General features: G+C 43.2%; 2 protein-coding genes and 1 non-coding gene across 3 annotated transcripts; all 3 read right to left on the bottom strand.

The window, feature by feature from the left end:
* Positions 1–10,488: 10,488 nt before the first annotated feature.
* KICS2 (KICSTOR subunit 2) lies at positions 10,489–19,983 on the bottom strand. Its single transcript, XM_058805343.1, has 3 exons — positions 19,746–19,983; positions 17,446–17,734; positions 10,489–13,149 (listed from the first exon to the last, which is right to left on the bottom strand). Exons 1-3 carry the CDS (start codon positions 19,978–19,980, stop codon positions 12,333–12,335), a joined length of 1,341 nt encoding a protein of 446 aa, XP_058661326.1. The 5' UTR covers positions 19,981–19,983; the 3' UTR covers positions 10,489–12,332.
* A 1,442-nt stretch (positions 19,984–21,425) lies between these two features.
* RPL18A (ribosomal protein L18a) lies at positions 21,426–24,950 on the bottom strand. The gene is made up of 5 exons (XM_058805582.1): positions 24,879–24,950; positions 24,330–24,509; positions 23,590–23,719; positions 21,981–22,090; positions 21,426–21,575 (listed from the first exon to the last, which is right to left on the bottom strand). Exons 1-5 carry the CDS (start codon positions 24,894–24,896, stop codon positions 21,483–21,485), a joined length of 531 nt encoding a protein of 176 aa, XP_058661565.1. The 5' UTR covers positions 24,897–24,950; the 3' UTR covers positions 21,426–21,482.
* On the bottom strand, positions 22,857–22,988 carry LOC131558438 (small nucleolar RNA SNORA68). The gene has a single exon (XR_009274820.1). It is a non-coding gene; the product is annotated as a small nucleolar RNA SNORA68 (small nucleolar RNA).
* Positions 24,951–26,395: the final 1,445 nt, after the last annotated feature.

Raw genomic sequence — 26,395 nt, 5'->3', positions numbered from 1 at the left:
AGTTTCCTCCAAGCTCATAAACCCTGAATTTACTCATTGGTGGACTAGCACAACCTCTAATCTTGTGAGCAGTCTCTGCTGTAAGAAGTTTCCAACATTATCTTTCATCTCATCGAGCTTCAAAGTTTTTCAGCAGCTGAACACAGTTACATCCACCTCTCTCAAAATACAATGACAGAAACTGTCTTTTACTTGGGAGAAATGTAAAGCACTCAACAAGTCTGGGCATAAATCTTCTTGTCTATACCAGAGTAATACAAGAGACTTTGATTATTTCAAAAGCCAGTTTTCTTTTATCATCAGAAAGACTGATAAGGCAGAAAAAAAATCAGCTTGGTATAAGATTTCTTGAGGTCACTTGCCAAAAATCATATACAATATTATACCTGCAGAACAATAGCAGAGTTTACAAATCTTTATGCACTGACGTCACCTGATCTGGGACACAGCTGCACTGACATCACAGTTTATGCCTGACTAGATATCCAAATAAAGATCCTATGAAGTCTTTCATACTTCATTTATTTGTAATTGCCCCATGACCACAGACTTGCATTAACCCAAACAAAAGTAAACTGAGCAGATCCTAGCAGAGAGCAGGGACTATCTAAAGTGGCTTTGAAAGGCTTCCAGGGCTGATGCAACATCAGAAGAATAAGATGGGCACTGCACAAGCCCCCCCTTTGTGATTATTTTTTATTGTCAATGGGACAACTCAATGACATGCTGGATTTAACTCCAGCACTTGAAAGATTCAAGTGAACAAAAGCTTGGAATATTCTGTATGAAAAGCAAACAAGTGGACATACAATGAGATGATACAACAGAGCACATTTGCCAAATCTTTAATGAGATGGAACAAACATTTTCCCAATGTTTTACACAGCTCCTGGTAAAACTAATGGCTCTGAGAAGCCTAAGAAGTCAATCAAGGAGGGCTGCACCAGGTTTGAGCACAGGTCCATGTAGCTCTGTACCTAATCCCTAACAGGGACTCAGATCTATCCAGGGTATTTTGGAAAAGCAGAACCAGCATGCAGTGGTAGTTCAGTAACCTGTACCTTAGAGTTTACCTCACCCAGATGCCTCACTTTCTTTTTTTTTTTTTTTTTTTTTTTTTTTTGCTTAAATTAGTAAATGGAAACCACACCACTCAGTGAATTTCTGAAAACTTAGTTCTTTGGGTTGATAAGTTTAACATTACTTACTGGAGTAATTATAAAGGTCCAAACAAGAAGAAAAGTAAAACTAAAAAAAACCCCTGGCTTCTGTAGATGTCAACAGTGGTGCTGTAAGAGCTGGACTTTGCTTAGAGGAACTAGAACAAGGACTCCAGGACATGTGCCAGTGGTGCTCCTCATGTCAGTAGAATGCTGAAGCACACAGTAATCAGAGCTTTTTAAAGAAAAAAAGGACTTAAAACATATCTGTGATTACTTTCCTAAATCCAAAGTGACACAGCCTCCAGCATAGCCTAGATTCCTCCCCAGCACTATACAGGTCCAAATCCCAAGATGCCTCTGAGCCAATATTGTTCCTATGCTCCCTGGCAGTAAATACAGTTCTGCTGGCATACCCAAAACTTACCTGCAAAAAAGCACAGGACAAAATGAAATTGGAGACATTTAGGAAATATTTGTGCTATTAGGCTGTACATCCCAAATTGAGGTTTTCCCATTCCTGGACTTCCTGGTGCCTATAAATCAGCATTTATAAGAGCAATATGTAAGCCCTGATGTGAAACACCACTACTGCCATTTATGAGGCTTCATTTTGAAGTGTATGGTATAGCACAGAAACTAACATGTGAAGGGTTTAGGGATTTTTAAAAGTAGCTGATGAACAGAATATTATGCTCTTTTAAAACAGCCATCACCCTGCATCAAGTTGAATGGATTTCTGTCCTCACAAAACCAGATTGCTGGATGTGCTCTGCAGTTAAGGAGGTTGTTGTCTTGCACAGCTGCAGAGAAATAGCTGATAAGAATGCTCTTGGTCCCTACAGGGGTAAATAGGCATTACACCCCATCTCCTAAAGAAAGAACCATTGAAAGCAATATCATTTACATACAGGGCCCTGGTCCTGTGGATCACCTATACGAAAAAGGCCCTGACAAGGAGGAATTAATGCCTAGCTCATGAGTAAGGAAAGACAGTGTATTGTTCTTAAAGCCCAAGGAATAAGAGAAAGCAAAGGCAACTTAAACAAAACTGAAAAAAAGATGCATTTTCAAAGCAGAACATACATTTTTTTTTTATTAAATGGGAGCATTTGAAGCAAAACAGCTTAAAATTACTTTTGCAAATGGGCACCTAATGTCCCATTGAGTTGTGTCATTGGCAGATACAGAGGTGAAGAGCACACACAAAGTGTTTGGGAACAGCCCCAGTGCCAAAACAATGGGTTTTTAACACACCTTATATAATAATAGTGCACATAATTAGGTTTGGCTTAGCAATTTATGGCTGATCAGTGTTCTTAACTTTATAAATATGAAAGAAAAATTTAGCATGAGGACATGGAATACCAGGTAATGACACTGGAAGGGCATGTTCACTGACTGCAGCAGGTGCAAGTGTTTCTGTGCATACGAGGCAAATGGTTCAGAGCCTCCCAGAACGGCATCCATCACCCTCCTGAAGGAACGTGATGAAAATTCTGCTCCATCACCATGACAACTCGTGCCACACCATTGCTATAGTAACTGCCTGAACATTATTAGTTTTTAACCACACACTCAATGGCCAGCGTGCAAATGAGGAGGAGTCACTCAGCTCTGCCCTGCTGCTGCTCCCACCCCAGCCTGTGTTTTTGCAGTGTAATCTAAGCTCCTTCCATGTTCCCCCAGCCCCACAATGTCAGCCAAGCTCCCCACCACTGCCAGCTCTCCAAACCCAAGTCTGTCTCATCATGGGAGCACTAATTGCACCTATATTACTGTTACATTTGTGGTCCCCCCCCCTCCCCTCAAGTGATTTATCAGGCTAAGATTAAGTGCAAGTAGAAAATTTCATCTTCCCAATGATTCATTGAAAATCTGTTCTATTAATCCAGTGCACCACAGGGTGGCTTTGCATGCTGCATTAGCATTCTACGCACGCAGTCACACTGTCAGTTCAAAGGCACCGTCCTGTCCCCTGAAGAGCCAGGATTTCAACATTGTCATGGTGCAGGAATGCATTTACTGCACCACCAAACCCCATGTGATCATCATTTTAATACTCCAGCTCAGCCTGCAATGCTGCCCCCCAGCAGCATAGCTGTTGTGTGCAGTGATGTAAAACAGCAGCAGGGAAACACACACTAATGCTTCTCAGATCACATCAAAGCCCAAAAGGCTGTGGCTAGATAGTGCCTTACATCCAGCTACCAAAGAAGGGAAAATATATACAATTATTACTGGGGTTTGACCCAGGCTGGGGGCAGAGGGTGAAGCACAAGCTTGGCTGTCATCACAAAAGGTTGCAAGAGGTTGGGAGGAGTTTGTCACTCTCTGGGGACACCATCCCCACCTGACTCCCGGCACAGCAAGCCCACACCCCAAGGTCAGGCGGGTTCATCAACCATGCTGAAAGGGCCATGAAATTGGCTTGCTCTCCTCTTGGAGGACAGATGGGAGAAGAGAAGGTCCTGCTGGCTTCTCCTTTGACCCTTGTGTTCTTTCCACTTTCCCTCCTCCTATGCCTCCTGCAGGTTCTCTCTGGGGCTGGTGCAGGCTGCAGCATTGGCAAAGCTCCCCCGCCTCCATGCCAAGGGCAGCAGTGGGGTGGCACAGGCTCTTGCCCGCAGCCCTCATGCCCAAACACAAACCCAGCAGCATCTTGTGGGGCTTGTGAGAGGTGTCTCTGCCCATGTAAGAGGGTTGGAACCAGATGATCTTTCATGTCCCTCCCAACCCAAAATCCCAAACCATTCTGTGATTCTACCACAACCCAAAGCAGCACAAGGACATCAGCCACAGGGCCTGAGCCACCAGCCCCTGCAGTGCCCTGTTCCTGTCCCTGCCCCTCAGCCCCCAGTGCCCAATGGTCTGGCTGTGCTTTGGCTGGTACAGTACAACCATTTATCAGGGTTACATGGTGATACCATGGTGACATACATGGTGTGCATCATGTGCATATGAGTGTACCACACTCCATACACACATACACACATACACACACTGTTATGCTAGATATATTTATACTTATACACCACAGTAACTCTTCCCACTATCAAAAGACTATCAAAAGATTATCCCACTATGAAGACTATAAAAATCTTGTTATTACTTTGCATTAGGCTTAAACCCTAGCCTGATGTTCCCTATGAGATCTTTAACTCATAGGGAGGTCATACTGCATAGCCTTGGTAAACAATATTGTTTTCATTTTCTCACTGTTTAATAAGAAAAAAAAAAAAGGAAAGAAAAACCCACTCCATCTTTTCTAAACTGGAATGCAAATTTAAGTGAATGGGTAGTTTTCAAGAGAAAAAAAGTCATAGAAGTTCTTTTACAGGTTTTTTTTGGCAATCAATAAAAAAGTTTCTTGCAGAGAAGATGAAACAACATCATTTTAGTATTCCTAAATACATTAAGATATGAAACTAGATACCTGCTATTGCTGTTTACAGCTAAAACAGAACTACAAATCATCCTATGGGGAAAAAAGCCAGCAAGACTCAAACAAATCTGACTAGAGCAGTAAAATCTATCTCATGTTTATAAATGTGTAGGAGAGTATTATTTTATTCTGGAAAGAGATTCCTAATTACTTTTTTCTTTTTGTTATAATACCACCCTCTAGTGGCACTTCTTCTGCCTTACTGAAGCAAAAATGTGGTTTAACATATCAATCACATACATTAAGAAATTGTACAAAAATTGCAAATAGGAATCTGTTGACCTGCACTGAATTTAAGCCAACATTCTGCAGTCTCTGAATCTCTGTATCTGGCTCAATTCAAACATAACATACTAACTCAAGAAAGTGCTACCATGAAAAGCATAAATAAAGTCCCTTTAATGCACATTTGCAGAATAACATTCCAGATAGATGAATTCCTCAGTGTTTGGTGAGTAAATCACACTCTGAAGTATGAGCCTTATAGTTTCAATTATTATCTTAGTCCCTTGAAGATATTTTCCTTGACAGCTTTAAAGCTAGATGTAGCAAGAGCTTGTGACTGCTCCTTCTCTCGTTTTGCATTTCCTTTTTGAACATACTAAAAATTCATCAATAAGGTGGTAGTGGGATTTTTTAACTGTTCTCTGACAATTTCAGATAGAAACAACTAGAATGGGCCATTCCTAACTTACAAGCCATATTTTAACAAAACAGTCCTAAGCAGAGGTGAGCCTGAGGTACCCACAGCATATTTAGATATTGAGAGCCTTACATTTTCTGGGGTAAGGATTTGGGATATCATTTCAGTCTACAGGGACAGCAGGAAAAATCAGATAGTGCCACAGATCCTACTAGGTTGGAGCAAGATTTATACCCATTTATTTTTATGCTTGACAGACAGTGAGTAACACACAACTTCAGAAATTTGCCTCCTGCTTTTCTCTCTGTAAGGTACAGTCAGGTCAACCAGCTTGAGGCAACTCCTGTGCTGGGAAAATTCAGTGTACAAAATTTTGAAGTCCTCCAAGCAAAGCCAGCCTGAGCACACACAGTAAGTTCATAGTAGCTGATGGGCTACATCCAATTCTATTGAATTTGCAGGCAAAACTGTAGATAAATTGTGTAGGAGGGTGAGGTGGAGACTTGATTCATTGCACTCATTCCCCATTTCTGTAACAATAAATGAGTAACAGTTTTTTCCCAAAAAGCTACTATCTATTATTATCTAATGACACTTGAAAGTAACTTGCTCTTGCTCTTTCTAGAGAGGGATGCATGATGAGAAAGGAAAGGCAGCTTTTATTTGGCTTACACATCTTGCTTTCAGCAGAGCTCCAGGCACTTTACTCAGAGATGAGCTCTACATCTAGAATGGGACTTAATCTGTCAACTTTTCAAAATAGTTTGGACAGATTTGCATCATGGGATTAAAAGCAGAAAGCTAAACCTGTTAGGACTCCCAATCTCTCACCCCATCCCCCTGAAGTGCTGGCATCCCTCAGACTGAGGACAGGAGCCAGCTGTACTGCTGGAGGCAAAAGCACCAGCACCTTTCCCACTGCAAGTCTTACACAGAGCCCTCACATAAATGGTATTATAGCCCAAGTTTTCACCATTTACGTGTTGCCTTCCTAGAGTTTTACCTCTAGGTGATATGGAGGTCTCAGGCAGTCACAGACAGTCCTTGGTGGAGCCTCACTCCCAGTCCCTGAAGAGCACTGGGAGAACCTTTGGCGTCAGGCTGCAGCAGCCACCACAGATCCTGCTGAAAGCCTTTGGCCACTGCTCACAGTGATGACTGTGAACCAGTTCTGGGCTGCACCCACCCAGAAAGCAGATGAGCTTCTCCTCTTCAGACAATTGAACCTCTCCTCCCTCATCTGCCAAGAGAATTATCCAGGGCCAGGGAGAGGAAGCTTATTCCTTACCTGTGAAAGCAGAGGAAATACCTGGAGGCTCTGCTGAACATCTGCGTAACCACACAGAAGAGGGAGAGGTTGACTTGGATTCCCCTGGTCAAAGCCAATGTTGATATTGGGTATGACATTTTACTAAACAAATGTTTAAGAGACCATCAGGCTATTCCTACTGTGGGAAGCAATTCCCTCTACCTGGGTTCCCTGAGAGAACTAACTCCAAGACAAAATCAAAGCTTGGGAATTCACTTGAATAGGGACACCCCCAGCCTGACCTCAGCATCTCTCACTGGTCCTCATTTTGCCAAGGATCACATCATCCTTCCCACAGGAACCTGACAATTCTTGGTTCAAGGTTGTGCATCCCAGTACAGGACCATGGTGACATTGGCTCCTCATGGCTCTGATCTGAGGAATTCAACTTGCACACACTAAAGAGCCTCTCAATACCTTTACAGCAAATGATGCATATATCAGAGCCAAAAACTTAGTGCCACTAAATATTTTATCAGCAGTGAGCTGCACAAATGAAGCACAGCATTTCACTGCTCTGAAGCTTCAGATGTTAGCTTGTAGCATTGTAGCAGCATATTCCAGCAAATAACAGGATACCACAAAGTTTGTCTTAATCATCTGCCCAAAACCAGCTGCTTTGCCAAGGCCGATGATACCTAAAGATGGAACATCACCCTCATGGAAAGAGTATAGTTATTTTAAAGTAGTCACATAAAACAAGCAGCTGCAACTACAGGTAGGGTCTAGCCCAGCTTTTTCAGCACATAAAATTTATATAGATTCCTGTGAAATTAGGCCAGCAATGCAGAGAGGCCAACAAAATCTTCTGCTCACAGTCCATCTACAATGCAGCCCTTCTGCATCTCTTTTCTCCCTGCCTGTCTTCCCCAGAGCTTCCATCTGCCCAAGCCCATCTTGTAGTGACTTGTCTCCCCTTCTTCTGCATTTTGCTCTTCTTGCCACTGCCCTATGCAGCTGGGGCAGAGCCAGGTCCCAGTTGCAAGGTGGAGAACTCTGTTACCCTACCACAAACCCAGTGGCTGCAGCACCAGGTTGGAAGTTAAGAGAGAACTGTACTGAAACAGGCAAACTCCCCCAGAAAAGCTCCATAGCAGTGATCAGAATAAGTCAGGCTGTGTGTTGAGTGTATGCAAGCACCAGAGAGGGAAAGAAGCAGTTCCTGGAAAAAAATGATTGAGCACTTAAAGCAATTTTGGTACAAAAACCTTTTACCTCTATCCTCCAAAGGAGACTTCCTGTTTAAATCAGTCCTTTGCTATCATGAAATCAGAGTCCAGTTCCATCTTGCATTTGACCTGTATATTGCTTTTGTCAGATTTGCAAAGCTGTGCTTTGTCAGCATTCTCATTTCCAGAGCCTCTTCTGCTTTTCCCAATAAACAGCTCCCACCTTTGCACAGTTGCAGCCCAAAGGCCATCCCTGCTGGGCCATTCAATGGCTGTTCTCAGGGGCACAACACTGACATACTGCTCCTGAGGCTCAGGCAGAGCCCAAGCAAATGAGCAGTGCTTGGCCTCCGCTGCATCCACCCAGGCATGGCTGGCTTACACCCCTGAGAGTCTGAAAACAGGACTTCTGGAGCAAACAGGGCAGAAACACCAAACTTTTCAGCCAACTAAGTCAGCTTAGTGCCAGCACTTCTGGAAGCAAGCACAGAGCTCACCAGAAGCCCAGGACCAGCCACGCTGTGTGATGTCCGGCTTTCTGCAAGATGAGCGGTTGTAGGCAGTGGGCCAAAACACAGGACTTGAGGAATGAAGTATGACACACTGCTGATTTTCTCAAGAAAAGCTTGGTTATGAGAAGGCTGGGACACAGTACAGTCAAAGGCAGCAGCAGGCTGAAGCACATACACAAAGAAGCCTCAGAAAAATGATGTCAAAGAACCACCACTAGAATGATCACAAATGTCTCAAAAGGCTCATATATGAAGATGAGTGGACCAGAGCATTGATTAACTGTGTGAGTGCCATAAAATTACTTTCTGCTATAGTGCAAATATTTTTTTAAAGTGGATTGGATGAACACTAGGTGTTAGCATTCAAACAGATACCAAGAGTTACTTTTAGATCATTAGAGCCTCAATATTATATGCATTATGCAGATGTTGCAGTCCTTCGCAGCATAATACAAAATATATTAGTTTCCATTCCCTGCACTGTCTTTATGCAAAGGGAGGAGAAATAGAAAAAAATGTCTTATTCAAGAAAAAACCTGAATGCCACATGCAAAAGAAAGCAGCTTACAAGACATAAATATAAAATATGTCAGACTTAGAATACATTTGCTGTCAAAATCACACTGCAGGCAAAGAATACTAAATTAAATATTCCCCCAGTATCCTCATGGACTCAAGCAAGTGATGAGGTACATGAAATTTGCTACAAGATAAGCTCCAACACAGCTATTCTAAGCAATCTGAATGGCACTGGGAATATCAAATCTCAGTACCTGTTTTAAAAATGTTTAAATATGTCTGGAAGCAATGGCTTTCAGTATGCTATCATAAATATATTTACATCTTGTATTTAAAGCAGTCATTTACACATGACTTTCAAAGATTTAATCTTAGCTAAATTGGTGTAGAGGAAAAACTGGCAGATGGGCTCTCACCCAGTTCAGCAAAAGTCTATTTGTTTTCCAGTTCTTATAGTAAAGACACTTATCAACCTTTCCAGTATTGGAGTTAGTAATGAATGCATTTTTTTCCAGTTACTGAGTTTCTGGTCACCTTTACTTACTCCACAGATATGTTCCCCCCCTTGCTTAATTATGCAGGTTTTCATTTCTGGCCTAGCCAGTTTTACATCACAGATACAGAATCACAGAATGGTTGGGGCTCACAGGGATCTTAAAGACCATCTGCATTCAAGCCCCTGCCATGGCTGGAGACACATTCCACTAGACCAGGTTGCTCCAACCTGGCCAGGGGTGGGGCAACCACAGCTTCTCTGGACAGCCTGTTCCAATGTCTCACCATGCTCATAGCAAAGAATTTCTTCCACATATCTAATCTTCCAGTTTGAACCTAATGCAGTCTCCCCATCACCTCATTAGTAATTTAAAACATAAACTCCATAAAGCATCAAATAAGAAACTGTGCCATGAGTGTTCATGGATCTAACAAATCAATAAATATTCATTGATTCCACACACTCACACCCCCCACACTTTGTTTTTGGTCACAGCACACCTCAACCCTGCAACACTGTTTCATATTGATTGTATGTCACCTCTCTCTTCAGCTTCACCTGTCTTCATCCAATGGCCTTCCTATGGCCTGAGTTTTCTGCTCCCAATGTTATATTAATTTAAGGCTGAGATCTTGCAAGGAGAGCACCAGGGACAGGACCCAGAGACAGCCCCACAAGTCTCTCCAGAACCCAATTCTTTCTGCCCTTTGTCTGCAAATCTCTCCCATTCCCTCCTTTCACACACCACAGAGTAATGGTTATGGTTCCCTTTGGTTCTTCATCAACTGAAATATTCATAAATTCTTACCCACAAGTCACAAGGCTCCTGTGATTGCTTCACCAAGATCCTCTGAAGAAAAAAACTGCAGCAAACCACCTCCTCCTGCACAAAAACATCACCCAGCATACCTTCCCTTCTGAGACACCATTTGCCAAGAACAATGACAGGAGTGTGATGTGACCTACCAAGTCTGCTGAACAGTCACCCCCTTTTCTTCTCCCCATAAAAAACACTGGGAACAGCCTCTAGACATTTCAGCAACTGGCAAAAGCTGCTGGTCTGCTTCAAAGGGCAGAAGATTTCTCTTCCCCCTTTTCCAACTCAGAAATGAACATGTCTGTACCACACAGAGTTTCTTCCTCCAGTTTTCTCTCCCCTTTCCCACAGACACTATGACAGGGAAGTACTGTACAGGCAGACAGATTTTGTACAACATTTTATTTGCACTGCTGAAGACTGGGAATCAGTTTCTTTTGTGTTACTCAGGCTGAGGAAGTCAAAACTACACGTTATTACAAGGTCACTGTCCCACAGAGGGAAGCACACAAACTCTCTGAGTATTGTCATTTGCAACTTTGTCCTGTTAAAATGTAATTCAAGATGCAAAGGGTAACACTCTTACAAAAAACAGGCACCCTCCGACTGCTGGTAAATTTGCAACTCCTGTTATTTTCTAGTGGCAATGAGTAGAGCTTTTTCAAGTGGTGCTGCAGTCAGACCAAGACTTCGGGTAAAAGGCAGTACCACAGATACTCAAAACAGGCTACACACAGTTACAGCAAAGCAAGGAAGGTTCCATTGGGCACAGAGTGGAAAGTCAGAGTTGTATTTCAAGAATAGAACGTGCTCATGTGATTGTAAAATGTCAGCATTTGCAGAGAGGCAAGACAAGTTACCACAACCTTCTGTGGGAGAGAAAGGGAATCATTTAAAGACACATTTGAAAAAGTATCTTTTATAATTCAATCTTAACAGAAACCAACATTTTGATTTAAACTCCCTTTTAAAACCAACCTGATGATGCTATTATACATTACACAGTATATGACCTTACTTTACTACACTTATATATACATCAGTTCTCCTGAACCCCTGTCAAAGTGCGTGCACAACTGCATAGCTAACAGTCAGAAGAATCCTGCAATGTAAGGCTAGAGGCACAGCCAAATTGACCCCTTTATTGTATTTGGAAACCCTCATTTCCAAATTAAAGCACTTTCAGGGTAACTAGAAAACATACTTATTCCAACCCTGCAGCCTAGAAGTGGTGAAAGAATGAGGTAAACATACTGCATAGGCTATATATTTAAATCCAAATCCCCAAAGTGTTTTGGCTTAATTGTGTAATTATTTAAAACTGAATAGAGAGAAAAAATAGTTATAAAAATCTGAAAACAAATCTAGGTCAATATTAACAGCGTATTAGACAATAAATCATTCAGAAAGGGCATTTTCTACTACCTTTTTTAAGTTAGCCAGACAAAAAGCACAAATTGAAAAGAGCCTTGGTGCTTTGCCCATGGAGCTGCTGCTTCTAGAACACCTGCTCAAATTCACCTTGTCTGCTTCAGTTAGCCTGAGCCAAGACTGGCCCCACACTGTCACACACCAGCCTTCCAGGCCATGCTGCAGCTTTTCTTGGCCCAGCCCAAGTCCTGGAGCAGTGACCAGGCTTTATGACACAGGGCCTTTAGAACAGATTACCAGTGCTTAACAGAGTGTCAGAGACCTCAATTATCATTTTAAACAATTTGGAAACTAAATTATAATTAACAGTAGTGACTTCTCTGATTCTCATCTTTTTATTTAAAATGTGTCTTTGCAGGTTCACTTTTTTAAAATATTTCCTTGCATCAGTGTTTAATTCCCAGAAATCATTTCTGTCAGGCAATGCAGTTTTCTGAAAAGATACTATCTTCCATCCTCACCACATTTTCAATAAACTCTGTAGAAGACAGTCAATGATCAGACTATGATAAAGTGCATATATTCCTTTCTGACAGGCAACAAAACTGTGGACTAAAAAAATAAATCATACTGGAAATTGAAAACCACACCAAAAAACCCCATGGTGGCCCTTTACCACCCCACAATGAAGTTGCCCCACAAAGTACTGCCCAAAAATACTTTTCTTCAAGTGTCTGTTAGCTTAAAAAAAAAAACCAAACTTATAACATTAAAAAAAAAAATGGTTCCTTTTCAATTAGACTCTGAGAATCACAAATTTATGCAACTTTGAAAGCTACAGCTCCCTCAAGGCTAGCATAGCACCTTGACAACTTTTAAATAGTTTGTACTTCACCCTTTGGATCCAGGTTTCAAACTTGCAAAAGCTTTGGAGTTCTTAAGGGAATGTGAAATTTCATTGAGAAAAGAAATAAAATGATAGTCCCTTTCTGACTTCTTGGACTCAAAAATAACTACAATGGTAAAGTGAGGTTCGGGGCGAGTCAGAAAGTAGGTGCTTTGGACTTTGTCATCGTAGAAGTGAACAACCTTCTCCAAACTGTTGAGGTCAGAGGTTCTATCAGTCATAATCATGATGACATTGGGCCAGTGCATAACAGGCCTGTCACTGGGCAGAGACACCACTGCAGGATACTGATCCACGCCCTTGGGGGCTTCCCTGTATGAATGGGGATGATGATAACCGTGTCCCTGAAAACTCTCTGATCCACGATTGTCAAAAATTAAGGAAACATTGACAGCATCGTACTTCCGGATGAAGCTGGAAATTTTCCCAAAGTAATCAGGATTTGTTTTAGCAGTCAAAGTTTTCATTTCAGATGCTGTTGTCTGTCGACTAAGAGCCTCATGAAAGTAAAAGCTAAACTTGGCAAGGAGAATGTTTTTGAGCTTCATGAGCCAGAGGAAGAGGTGTGGAGGCTGCACAGCCTTCTGAGACTGCCCTCCAAACAGGTGCTTCTTGGTCTCCCGCTGTTTCTCAAAAATTTGGCCCCAGGTTTGTAGCTTTGTGTGAGCACTGTGCAAGTTGACCAGGGATGGAAGGAACTTCCACTCTGAGATCTGAGCCTGAGCCTTTAAGAGGTGTGCAAGCACATCTACCTCCAGCTGGAAACTGCTTTCAAGAGGACTCAGGATTGGATGATGAAATCTAGAAAACATAACATTAGTCAAGACATGAGAACTGCTGTACACAATGGTGAAATAATCAGAAAATATTTGCCAGTTAACAGACAAAAGATCAAACATCAAAGCAGAGCAAAGTGTAAATCAAAAAATAATACTCTTAATTTAAAGAACAGTTCTTTTTACATAATTAGGGTAAATAATTCTACAAACAGTGTTTCACATCAGACAAAACCACCTGTCAGACATTTCTCTACCAAAGTAAGGGAGTTATATTTCATCGGTTCAACAATCACAGTTTATCTTAATCTGTGAACTACTATAACACCATTTCTTCTTAAATTCAGATGATCTTGTTCCAATTTAAAATCTCTTCTGGCAGTCATATATGTCTTGATGGTTCTGGAGCAGCAGTAAGACATTAAGTTAAATCAAAGGAATTATGTTATAGATCTATTGTTCACATAGGGGAGCTATGAGGAAGTCAGGCTGAGTTTGGTTTTGCTGTCTGGAACCATAATTAATTCCTTCTCTTCTCACTTTTCCCCCTGACATTTAGAAAAAATACAGATGCAGTGTTTTTTACCTCTCTTTCCATGATACTCAAGTTATTTGCAATTTATAACATCAGTAATAACTTGATTGAAACAGTGAAAAACTAATGTAAAATATATAACTTTAGAAAGACGTGGTCTTTTTAGTAAGTTCTCCCATTGGCATTAAGGATTCAAAGAGGTCTCTAATAAAGAACAATGAACAGTTCAAAGACAAGACTTGATGAGGTTACCATTTAAGTAAAGACAAATTTATCATCTCACTTCAGAAAAATATCTTGGGTCTTGTTATTGGTTTAAAACAATAAATACAGAATTTTTCCAGCTTTTAAAACTAAAGCAATGTCATTATTCCTGTCAGCTTCTAGGACACAACAAATACAACCTGTTTTGGAAATAGCTGGTTCAAGATCAAAACACTTCATTTTGTTGTAGACCAGAAGAGAGAATAAAAATGTTAGGCTTTTCATCCCCCCTCCACTACTTTTCCTTTGGCTTGTGAGAAATGTCTGACTATTTGATCACTGATCTGCAAGCATCTCTTTTTTTTGGAAGCCAAAATTTGCAAGTATCTGTTATTAAGATTCAAGTCCAAATTTATTTGAAGAAAATGAAATTAAGAGTATCATAAATCAGCTGATGCACCACATTGGGCAAAGCAGCCTGGCTGGTGACCAGGCACCTTCTGCACCCAGCACATGTCAGCAACCCCCAGTTGAGCTGCTAGAGCAGAGAGCCAGTGTTTGCTGGCCACTCTGGTGGGCTGAGAAGTCCAGAGCATATTTATATTTCTCTGAACAAACAAGAGCTTAAACAAGAGTCAACAAAAAATAATTTCTAACAGTCAACATTAAATCTTTCCAATGGTTTTGGTATTCACCAGAAAAACAGTTTTGTTGCTCTGTATTTTAGGAGGGTACAAAAAACATTATGCAACATTATTTGCTGCAGTCCCATCAAATGACACACAGCACAGTGATTTAAATACATTTGCAGTCAGATCAAGAAAATTTTCTTCCATTTTAAAATCAATTTAAAAATCCTTATCAAGGCAGCACTGCCAAAGTCTCCTGGATTAACATTCTGATGTACAGCTTTCCACTTCTACTTTACTTCATGGCTTTCCTAATTGCACTGTCTAGCAGGATTTGCTAAACTGTTTTAATCAAAAAATACACACCTCAGCTACAGCTGAGAAGCTTGATATGGTTACAGAGAAAACTGATGAGTTATGCACTAAGTCTAACTGCTGTAATTGGGTTTTATAATGCAGAAGCATCCAACTGAGCTCAGTATCACGTAAAACAGACGAGTTTTTGCAATATTTCATAAGCCAGAGTGTCAAAAACTTAAGAACACATTGAAAATTTGATTTTTTTTTCCTCCTAATCATTCCTGAAAGCAGAGGGATGCTAGTTTTATTTTGCAGATTGTGAAGAAGCCACATTTTCTTTTTATTTCCTTCCAGAGATCACACATACATGTACATATAACACAATGCTGACTAGATAAAATACATTAAACATTTAAAAATTATTACATTAAAATAGGTGTTATAGTAACTTATTCAGTTTATACTAAGCTTTTAAAGGATCTTGCTTCTGATGCTGCTTTGATTATTTAAGATCCCACCCAAACCAACAGCTAAAAACTTCAGGAGAAGTTACTCCTCCAGATGTATTCTACAGAAAAATGGAAAGGAAAATGTAGAGTACTGGCAATGAACAAGTCAGCAATAAGTAGTAATAACACAGTAACAAAATAGCTTTAAACTGTTTGAGAATTAATGATATTTCAGATACAAACAATATGTCTTGTTAACTGACAATTCTGCTGTTCCTTTCCCAGCTATTTCCTCTATGTTATCTGCCCAGCTACTTTCACACATAAAGGAAAGAAACCAAGGCCAGAAGCTATCTAAAAACAAATGTCCTGTCTGGCCTTAGCACAGCTGGCTGAAATAATGGCACACATCCTCAGCTACAAGTGAGGAATATACTGACAGAGGGAAGAAGCTGGGTAAGGATGAGTTTATTTGATCTTTCACCTGTAAAGCAGAAATGCCTAGCAGCCAGTACATATCCACATAACACACCCCAGAAACTGATTTGAGATACAAAGAAACTAAAAGGAAGGACTAAAGGAATATACTCTTATTCCCACTTTTTCCAGAAAGGTTCTGCATGTCACTGGGGAGGAGCACACTGCAGCTACTGAATTAGATCTGACAGCACCTTAGATTGTCTCCATCTTAAAGACTGCTTGTTAACCCAAAGCAAGATCATCGGTATTTTTTCCAGAGAGACATTGCTTTTTTTTTTAAGATGTTATGATATAGTTATATAATACATATTATATAAACATATTATGCAACAGATAATGCCTTAGAAGTACAAATGTACCAATGAAATTTATTTAAAAAGCTTAGTAAAACGTGTCATATGCAGGTATAGGCTCCAATCTCTTCAGCAAAGTAAGAATTTCGGTTCTCAGATTTTTAACAGTGCTGTTGATTCAGCACATCCTCAGAAGAGATGGCAGTTGTTAGTGTGCAAGAGAAATCAACTTAAAAAAAACAAACAAACAAAACATGCCAACAACAAACCCACCCAAAACCCTAAACTTACTTCCCTTTACTCATTAAAGTTTGTCACACCGAGGAAAAATATCTAAATTTCAGGTTTTTACTAGACTAACAGCCCTGATATTTCAAGTGATCACAAGCCAAAAATTGAAAAACATCACTACTAAGATCATACAGACTAGTTTTGATTTTCAAATTGCAAAATTACATAGCAATTTGCTAAAGGTATCCCTAAAAGATAAGGGAATCAGCTGCAGTCCTTCTATTTGGAATATCAGAAAGCAGCACTGAATTATCTTCATTTTTCCTAGGTGAACACTATAAAAATAATAAAAAATCATAAAATTAAGACCTATGAATATTCTCCCCAAAAGTCTTAGACATTATTTCACTAACAATAATTTAAAGAAATTCAACCACATCTGACAGTTAACTTCCTTCAATGGCTACCTTTTTTGGTTTAAAATGAAGAGGCAGACATTGAGTGTGTTGAGAAGCATTCAAAAATTCTCTTTTAAACTGCTATCACTTTCAAGGCTCATAAGTTAGATGTGAAATACCCAACCTACCCTCATTTAGAAACATCCCAGGATATTTGCAACACGATCTATTAATTCTTAACTTCAAGAAACCACAGTGGCAAGGACCAAAGTCTCAGAGCTGCTCCTCCTACTGGCTCCAAGACCTCTGGAGAAAAGTGGTAACAGAGCACCATAAAGCCCTCCCAGCTAGGAGGGTTGTGGTGTAGCTTCTAGATCTAAGCAGACATATATTTTTAAAAAGTAAGATTGTCACAAAAGTATTTGCTTTATTTATGCCACCTTTACTGAAGTCCATACAAAATTAAGGCTTGTTTCCTCTCCCCTACCAAAGAAAAAAGTTCAATAAGCCTTGCATCTTATAAAAGGAAAATCACTCCTGTTCTCTCCTGGAAATGAACATGCATAGGGAGGAAGGCTCCTAGTACACCATGAGCAGACTCCCTTTGTTATTTTTCTTCTTTGGAAGAAACTTCATGCATCTGATGCTGCAGGCCAACACAGACTTCACACATGAATTTGGGAAGGGGCTGTGCTGCTCAGCAGTCAAAGGACAGCAAAGTCTTTGGGTTTGCTTTGAACTTCAACATCAGGTATGACAAATCACGAGCCTGAGTATGTACTGCCAGCAAAGAAACACTGACCTTGAACTGTATTTCTTTAAGATGGATTCCAAAATGTTTACCAGTTCCTCAGAGTTAATGAACTTTTGGGTGCTGAGCGTGTACATTTTTTCATAGAAGTCAGCAATTTCCATCCGAGCCTGAACAAAAAAACAGAGCTGTTCAGACAGGTGAGAAAGCAGCTCTTCCAAGTGAGGAGCTGTTCCTCCTAGTGCATTGTGACCCGTCGCCACCACCTTCTTCAGCTCATTGTGCAGAGATGTGTAGATGGTTCGGATGGAGTCCTTGCGGCTGAAGAATGACTGACCACCTGTTCAGATAAATATGGAGGTATTACCAAAATCCAGGGACAGCAAAGACAGACAGCAAAACTGGAAAATGCTTGTAATTATAGATCTAGTTGTTTGTAAGCATTGTTTAATTACAGTACTTCTTTTAACAAAGAAACAAAAGTCAGTATTTTATTCTGCACGTAACTGAATTACAGAGCATATGCTCAGAAGCACTTTATGTAATTTCATGCAAGCTACACTTGTCCCACTTCATGTCTCAGCAGTCAATGGCTGCTGCAAAACAGTAACTCCTTCACAGCTGCCTCAGCTATGACATGACTTTTACAAAACCCAGGGTTCAGTTAAATTTGCTACTATGATACATAACCTGGAAATACTGTTATCTGTGGAAGTCAGAAGAATTAAGTCATCATGACTTGACTGATCAAATTTTAATAGCCTCTGCTCCTATTAATAACTCTAGATGTTTTCCAGAGAATTCACTTAACAATCCCTCTTCCATCATGAAGCACTCAAATTCACAAAGCAACATTTAAATGGGAGCCATGTGACATCTGTGTGTACAAATAAAATGTTACCAGTCCCTATACAATCTAAATATAAACCAGAACTCAAAGGGAAAATAATCACACTTTATCCCAGTGAGAACACAGTGCAGGTTAATCCATAACTAAAACTTGGAGGGCAGGAGGGAGGACAAGAAGTCCTCTGCACTCCCTTCTACCTGCTCAACACTATGAGGAATTTAAAATAGAAGAGAGGAGTAAAGGGTCAAAGATATTTAACTTTGACATTACAAAAAGACTGTACAAATGTACTAGCCTTATTTCATAGCTTCTATTTACAGAAGACCTAATGTGCCATTCTGGCAGTCAACAGCTGCAGCAGAGCAAAGACCACAGAGATTGAATCAGAGTCTTTTAAAGATTCCAAATTTAGGTGCCTCTTTGAAACTGCTTATAAATTTTGTAATGCTGGATAGCTCTTTCCACATTCCTTTTACACATATAATGTTCAAAGGTGACCACTGACATTTGAGATAGAAAGGTAGAGAATTGGCTATCATAGTGAAACAGCTCCCATTGTAACACAGGAGTAGCCCCCCAGCCATGGGCAGGAGGAAGAATCATCTATTTCAGTTGTTCATGAAATAAATAAATAAACAAAACTTTGCCCCTTCTGTTGTCACCTTTCTGCAAGCACAAAATTCACTCTTTAAAGTCAGCCTTACAGTCAGAGTTTTGGCTGTAAAGATCTTATAATAGTTCCAAGTCATCACTTAAATAAAAAAGCTGAATTTTCTTGATGGTTTAATGTGCTATACATCAGACTCATATCCTTTGATCCATTTTCCATACCCATCTGCACTTCAAAAAGAAAATAAGCAGCTTTGTCCAGAGTGTAGCATCATGAAAGCTCATCCTGTGCCAGTTTCGAATTTTCTATTCATGTACTGATAAAACATGAAGCAGCTGCTATCATGGCCAAAGCTTCCTGAGATCCTGCAGTATCTGCATGGGTAATAACTCCTAGGATGCTATCTATCTCCAGCCTCGAGTACTTGCACACATACACCTCTGATGCAAGGTGGAAAAGCTTTAACGCTTTGGTCACCCCAGGAAGGTCATGTTTGCCTATATCTCAGCCAGAGCATCTCAGCACAGAAACACCTCTGGCTAATTCTTGGGAAGGGCGGGCAGGTGCCCTGCTGGCCAGAGAAGAGATGCAGCGAGTGGCACAGCAGCCAGCGTGCCACCTGCACAGCACCTCTGTCCTCTCGTCCGTTCCTTAGTGGCAGCGGGCTCACGGACTCTCACTAAGCCAGCACTGGTTTCGGACGCACAGGCACGGACCCGCCGAGGCAGGGCCCCCGGGACCGCGGGTCCCAGCGCCTGCAATCGCCGGCTGCCCGGTGAGCTCCCGGCCGCCCGCTCCGCACCCGCGGAGCCCAGCGCGGGGCAGGCCCTCCGGCTGAGGCGGGCGCGGCTCGGGCCGGGAGAGCCGGTCCCTCCCTCCCCGGAGCGGTACCTAGCTTCTGTCCCAGGAAGGTCATGCTGTGATAGGCCTTCTCGGCCGCCGCCAGGTGCGCCAGCCCGGCCAGCAGCGCCAGCCAGCTGGAGCCCGCGCTCTTGTTGGCCTCCCGCTCCTTCTCCACATTGTCCTTGGCCTTGTCGTAGGAGAAGATGCCCAGGTGGGAGAAGAAGGTCTCCAGCACGGCCTGCTCCACGGGCACCGGCGCTCCCAGCGGGATCGACTCCCCCATCCCGCCCGGCGCCTCCGCAGCGGCCGCCACTTCCGGGTCCGGCGCCCGCCCGCCCGCGCGGGGGAACACGTGACCGGCGGAGAGGGGAGCGGCCGGCTCGGGGTCACGTGACGGGCGGGGGCTCGCGCGGCCGGCGGGCGGGGCAGCGGCAGCGCGCGGGAGCGCCGGGCCCCGGTTTGCGCGTGCCCGTGCGCGGGCCCCTGCTGGCCGCGCGCTCCCGCCCGCCGCCCTGCGCTTCACGGGGTACGCGGAACGGAAACGCTCTCCTGCTAAACTTTATGTACGGCTAAAACCTTCTACAGCTCCAGGTCCTTCTGAGGCCCTTCCTCCCACCTCTTTCACTCCCACAGGACCCTCCAGCTACTTTGGCTTCAGTTTCCCCCTCCCTTGCGACTGGGGATACTGTGGATTGCCCACATTTATCCCACTTTCTTCAGTTCATGTTTCACACAGACGAGCTGCCTGAACTCATTCTCCGTGCGGGCGATGAGGAGCACAAGGCTGAGCCGCGGAATGGGAACTCTGGCCACGCTGACTGGACCCAGTTCTGCAGAACTTATCCACCCTTGCACTGACAGCACCGCTCCAGACTGAGTGGCAGCTCTCCAGTCAACCCAGAAAGGACACATTCCCAGCTTCCTCTCTGCACAGTATTTCCCTGCACTCTGACAGCACCTGCAGCTGTTTTTAAGCTGAAATCTGGACAAGACACAGCATCAGTTCTTTTACACTGGCATGACCCACGTACTTATTTAAGTAGCTGACTGCCTCAGGAAACACCACCACTGAAAATGGGCATCAGATGCAAGCACCACCTTTAGCAGCCTTTTAAATAAACCTCAACTACAGTGTCTGCAAGCTTCTTACTGTGAACAAAGCAGTCTAAGGATTCAGATTTGGATATAGAAATTGTCATCATTTTCATTCATTGGTCTAATAGAAAAGGATAAATCTGCCAAGCGATTCATCACTTTTCTTTTCTAGGCACAGGCACCTCCGTACGCATCTCTTATTCAGAGTGGTGTGTAACATCCCTGAAAAGGTTCTGGTTAGAACTAGAATTTTGGCTTCAAGTGCTTAAAATTTGAAGTAGCTTAACTGAAGTTATGAGGTCTTTTTTTCTTACAGCTATGTCTGAGTTCTGTATGCACCAGAAGCCGCCTTCTTCCTGAACTCAGCTGTTCACTTAGTGTGCCAAAGGGACAAAATGGAAGCAGGATTTTACAGCAGCTCAACAACAGATGTCTCTGACCTGGAAAGCTGGTTATTAAAAATTGATTTATTGATGGAATAGTTCAGTAATTTAAGTCAGCACCTGAAACACTGACTTATTCAAGGGAATCACAGCTGTGAATAGTAGGCTGCCAATAGTTTACAGAAAAGAGAAGAACAGGAATGGGGACTCCTAGATAACCAGGACAGAGTCTCCAAAAGACAACTGGGAGTGAAAGCTTCCAATAAGACCTTTATTGCAACACAGAGTTGACAACATGTTTTTGTATTTAATAGAAAGTATTTGGTCTCTTGGTGGTGAAGCGTGGTTTGTGCTGGCGACGCAGAACTCTGTGTGGCAGCGGGAACTTGATTTTAGAATCCTGCAAGAAAAACGTTTCTATGTTAATTGAGGTATCAGATGAACAACAGAAAATAGTTTGGAATAAATGGCCAAGCTGTATTCTGTGACTACCTTATGCTTAGGAAAGTAATCCATTCACAACTTAAGATATACTTCACAGGACTTAATTAATTTTGCATTCTTTTTTTCAAAGTAATGCCAGTCAGAGGCATGTCTTCTGTACCATAACATGTATTTACTTTATTGTGACTTTCTTCCCAATACTTGTAGCAGCAGAAGTCTCGATCATAATATACCATAATCATGAACATATGCACCCAGGTTTGGTTCCTGCACTATTTCTGGTTGCAAAGCACACAAGAGAGATCCCCTCTTCCAATCCAATGCAGGCCCAGGACCCACTAGCCAGTGCTGGCTCACTTACATGGAACTGCTTGACTGCAGGTCTGCGGCACTTGCTGGCAGCAATTTCCTCAACCTTCATGATCTGGATAGAGTGAGCACGGGCACGATGACGGGCTCCCATATCACGGTCTAGAACAACAGAACTCATTAAAAAGGAATTTTATTACATGTTCAGTTCAACCCCTTGTTCAAGAAATGTTCATCGTGTCATCTACAACTTTTAAAATTTCTGATCAGCTGCAATTAAATCACTGTTTCTATTATTTAAAGTGATACCACAAACATCACGAAATCAACAAGCAGCAGCAAACTCCTCCTTGTAAGTTCTAAGTAAGCTCCACAACAGGAAGAGCCATTTGAATCTTCTTGTCAAATTTCAAGGTACACATGGACACAAGTAATATATCTAGGACTGCTTACTCTCTTGCAAGACAAAAAAAGCCTGTGGTTCAGATTCAACACTGAAATATTACTGGAAAGACACATGAACTTCAAAACACTTTCCCTTCCAAAAGGAAGGTGCAAATAACAGTAGGACCTGAGGATACCTTTACTTTTATTGAAATTGACCAGCAATAGAAGCATGAATTGATGTTCATCCCACATAATCAGGCTTTTTGAATAGGAAGAAGTATCTGAACTTAGGCTACCTGAAAATTCCTCTATTCAGCAGTGCAAATCACTGGCTTCAAATCATATCCATAGCTAGCTCCACAAGGTATGACTGTTGAAATACTACTGTGTTTCCCATGAAGATCTAACACACCTATTAAAAACTTACCTGTCACAACTAGTCTTGAACATAGAAGTACCAGTCATTGTATCATGAAAAATAAGGTTTTTGGGTCTCTTAAGCAATCCTTCAGTATGTTCATTAAAAGGGATTATTGAACATTAATGTAGAACCTTAAATTTCACTTTCAACAGCACTTCAGCTTTTGAAAGGCGACAAGATACATTTAATATTTGCACACATGACAAGAATATCATTATTGAGAACAATATTCTTTGGGTTTTTATGTGCAATCTGTAGTGCTTATAACATTCTGGAGTCAAGTCTCAACAGCAGCAGCTATACAAATGGTCTATCCCTCAAGTACTTCACAAAACAGTCTGAATTTAGGACAACTATTACTTCTCAATGAAATGAGGTGATGAGATCTTGGAGTTACAGTATTGGCTTTTTCCCTGCGTTTTTTTTTTCCTACTTGCTCAATAAAGGACAAATTCCCCAGAATCTCTGAAATATCCTTTTCACAAGACCTGGGAAGATATATTCAATTATCTTAAAACAGCACAGGAAATACACAGAGCACCTGGAAAGTCATTAAATTATCAGTTTGTATAGCAACACTCATTGCTAGAATTATAGAAAGACACACCAAAAAGAAGTGTGAGTATTTTCCAGTCAGAGAAACTGTATAAAGAGAGGTAACAACAAGTCACCTACCACATGTATAATAGATAAATATCTATGGAATAGCTGGCAACCCCCTCCTGTAATTTTCCAGTGTTTCAGTTATTTTATCAAGGGTTAAGATAGCATGCTTTATGCCCAATTTGAGACTAATCTTCTGCTTGTATACTGCTTCTATTATTTTACACCTCAAACAGCTACATATACTTACAGCACTGAGTGACAGCACCCGCAGTGGTCAAATCTCTGTACTCCCTGTACATGTTGTGGGTCCCACTACGAGAATCGTAGCGCAACCAAATACCAAAGTTTTTTACCCGCAGAGGGGACTTCTCATACACCTGGAATTACACAAGAACATGGAAGTGGTTAGAGATGATGTACTCTCACCATTTTACAATTTTAAGAATAAATATTTCAGAGTTCTAACAAAACCCCTGGTTTAAGTCTTACTGTCAAAAAACAACTCTTTGCTCTCTTTCGCCTTACCAAGATGGCTGGATATGTCTTGGTAATTCAGAGTAGAGAGCTTTAGTAATTCAAAGAAAAACACAAGACTTCAGCTCTAAAGAGTGTTCTTGAAGTATCAAGAGGAATGTAAGCATACAAACGTCCACTTTCCCAGGGCTACAAATGTGCAAATGCCTCTTAAAAGGTATATTGTACAATGAACCTAAGTCTAAGATGCAACACATGACTCATCATTTTGAAGCAGTAAGTAAATTTGTATTTCGTTTACAAGACATATACCACTACTTTCAAAAAGCAAACTTGTCACTCCTTTTCACAGCAACTGAAAGACAATGGATTTCAACTTCCCACCCCTAACTGCAATTCCTGTAAAATCCCTCCACAAGGAGGATTTGGAACTGGAACTGCAAATCCTGTAAAATCCCTCCACATACACCTGCTGGAACTCCATAAGAAGCCTTTAGGTTTATAATTCTTCACCTGTCCGCAGTACACAATCTCTCCAGAAGACTTCTTCATCTTCTTCAGCTGAGAGACGAAGTACCAGAATCGGGACTTGGCGACGACGTGGTTCGGAGCGAAGATGCGCATGCGGTACAGAGGAGGGGTCGTGCATTTCGGCGTGGGCAAGCAGCGCCCGACCACCTTGTACTCCCGCAGCTGGAGGGACACGAAAACCAGGCGGACCTCAGTGAGTGAGCCGCGGAGCCACCGCCACGCCCGCCCCGAGCCCTTTGAGGCGGCTCCTCGAAAGGAACAACGCGACGAAATGAGCTCAATCCTTCAGGGGAGGGAGCCCCTTGCGCCGGGCGGGTCGATCCGCGGCAGCCCACGCCGATCTGGGTCCGCGTCTGGCGGGAGCGGCGCCGCCGCCATGTTGGCCGCTGGCCGCCCCACGGGCCAGGCGGCGCCGTTCGGGCACGCACGGGCCACTCTCGAGCTACAACCCGCCACCGCCGCCCTCCCGACGGCCACCCCTGCCGCACTGCCGGCCCCGGCTGCGCCCGCCGGGCCCCGGTCCGTACTCACAGTGCCCGACGCCTTCATGGCGCTCCGCCGCCGTCGCTCTCAGGAAAGGAAAGGGATGGGCAACGTGCGCCGCCGCCTGACGTCATCACCCCGCCCCGCCCCCGGAGGCCCGCGCGGCGATTGGTTGCGAGAAGAGCGCGATTGGAGCACGCAGCTGTCAGTCTCCGCGCGCGGCCCTGGCTTCCGGGCTGGCGGCACCGCGTGGCCCGGCCTGGCTCGCAGGCAGCGCGGCCCCGGCCCAGCATGGGCCTGATAGAAGGTAGACCTGGCTGTGCGTGACTCCGTCTCCAGCCCGCCCTGCTGGCGTTAGCGTGAAGCATGTGGCAGGGAGGCTCCAGGCGGAGACACCGAAATTCCCTCGGGGCGGTAGCCGGCAGCGTAGGGGTATCGGGGGAACCTTTCTCACTCGTCGTCCTCCGGGATAGCGAGGTCACTGGCTACCGTGAGGCTGCCCCCGAATATCGCCCCAATGCACTCAGTTCCATGGGATGCGTCTTGCGGCTGGTCCCGCCGGGCGCTCGTTCCCCCGTGCACTGGGAGCGGGCAGTGGCTCTGCGGGCAGAACAAACAAGTTTCTCTCGAGCTTTGGGCCCCTCACGCCTTTTGAGAGCCGCGCTGCCGTGGCCATGGGACAGGCGTGGGTTTTTGCCTCGGAGATACTGTAACAGCCCCGGGGCTGGCTCGGGTTTGTAACGCAGTTGCTCGTGTTTGGGTCGGTTTTCTGTCCGGCCGAGCGGCCCCGCGGGCGTGTGGCGAGGCAAAGCCCCGAACACTGCGCTGCGCTGCAGAGCTCTTTGCGCAGGAGCCCAGTGCCACGTGTGCAGACACAGCTGTGTGAGAAACGACGCTCACTTTTAAAGTTTCAAAGGTTTATTAAACCTTAACAGAATACGAGAGACTGAATAAGGAAAAATTGCAGCGCCCAGCGTACGCCCCCATACGGCCATGTGCTCGGCTACAAAATGGATACTCTGTTTTTTACATCCTCGGCCCCCTCCAAAGTCTTGACAGTTTACTCCTTCTCTGTCGTCCATTGGTGGAGATCACTTTCCTACACCTCGATTGGAGGCCAGGTGTTGCCATGCCGCGCCTCCTACTAACAAGCCTACCTTTCCTAAATGCCCTGGCTAGTGACAGCAATACCCGGGAAAGGGAAGAGGACTGTGGGGAGAGCATACCAAAATAACATAACTATACATCTATAAAATTTCTCTTAACGTACACATAATGCCCATCTCTTAATTCTGAGAGCCAACCATCGTATTAGCTATCTACAGCAGCTGGATTCCTCCTCACGGACAAGAGCACGCCAGCCTGGGCCCTGCCCCGTGCACGGCCCCAAGACGGTCGCTCCGGCCGCTACTGCAGAACTTGCACCGGCGGCCGAGCCCCGCCCCGCCGCCGCTGACACGGCACTATTTCCAGACACTGCAGGCAGTTCGGTGGCGGCCCGGGACAGCCCTAGTTTATTTCACCGCTTCGGCCGGTTTTACAGCGGTGCTGGCTGTACTGAGGCG

The sequence above is a fragment of the Ammospiza caudacuta genome, chromosome 5 (assembly GCF_027887145.1).
Source record: "Ammospiza caudacuta isolate bAmmCau1 chromosome 5, bAmmCau1.pri, whole genome shotgun sequence".
Taxonomy (NCBI): domain Eukaryota; kingdom Metazoa; phylum Chordata; class Aves; order Passeriformes; family Passerellidae; genus Ammospiza; species Ammospiza caudacuta.
The sequence above is the reverse complement of the archived record's forward strand: the minus strand, read 5'-3'. Positions and strand labels throughout refer to the sequence as shown.

Coding starts and splice junctions, on each gene's coding strand:
- RPL18A (XM_058805582.1), bottom strand. Junction 23,720..24,329: donor AGATTGTGTACTGCGGACAG/GTGAAGAATTAT, acceptor GTGTAATTCCAG/GTGTATGAGAAGTCCCCTCT. Junction 22,091..23,589: donor GGGTGCTGTCACTCAGTGCT/GTAAGTATATGT, acceptor CTGTTGTTCTAG/ACCGTGATATGGGAGCCCGT.
- KICS2 (XM_058805343.1), bottom strand. CDS start 19,980: ATGGGGGAGTCGATCCCGCTGGGAGCGCCGGTGCCCGTGGAGCAGGCC. Junction 17,735..19,745: donor CTTCCTGGGACAGAAGCTAG/GTACCGCTCCGG, acceptor TTATCTGAACAG/GTGGTCAGTCATTCTTCAGC. Junction 13,150..17,445: donor TTAAAGAAATACAGTTCAAG/GTCAGTGTTTCT, acceptor TATGTTTTCTAG/ATTTCATCATCCAATCCTGA.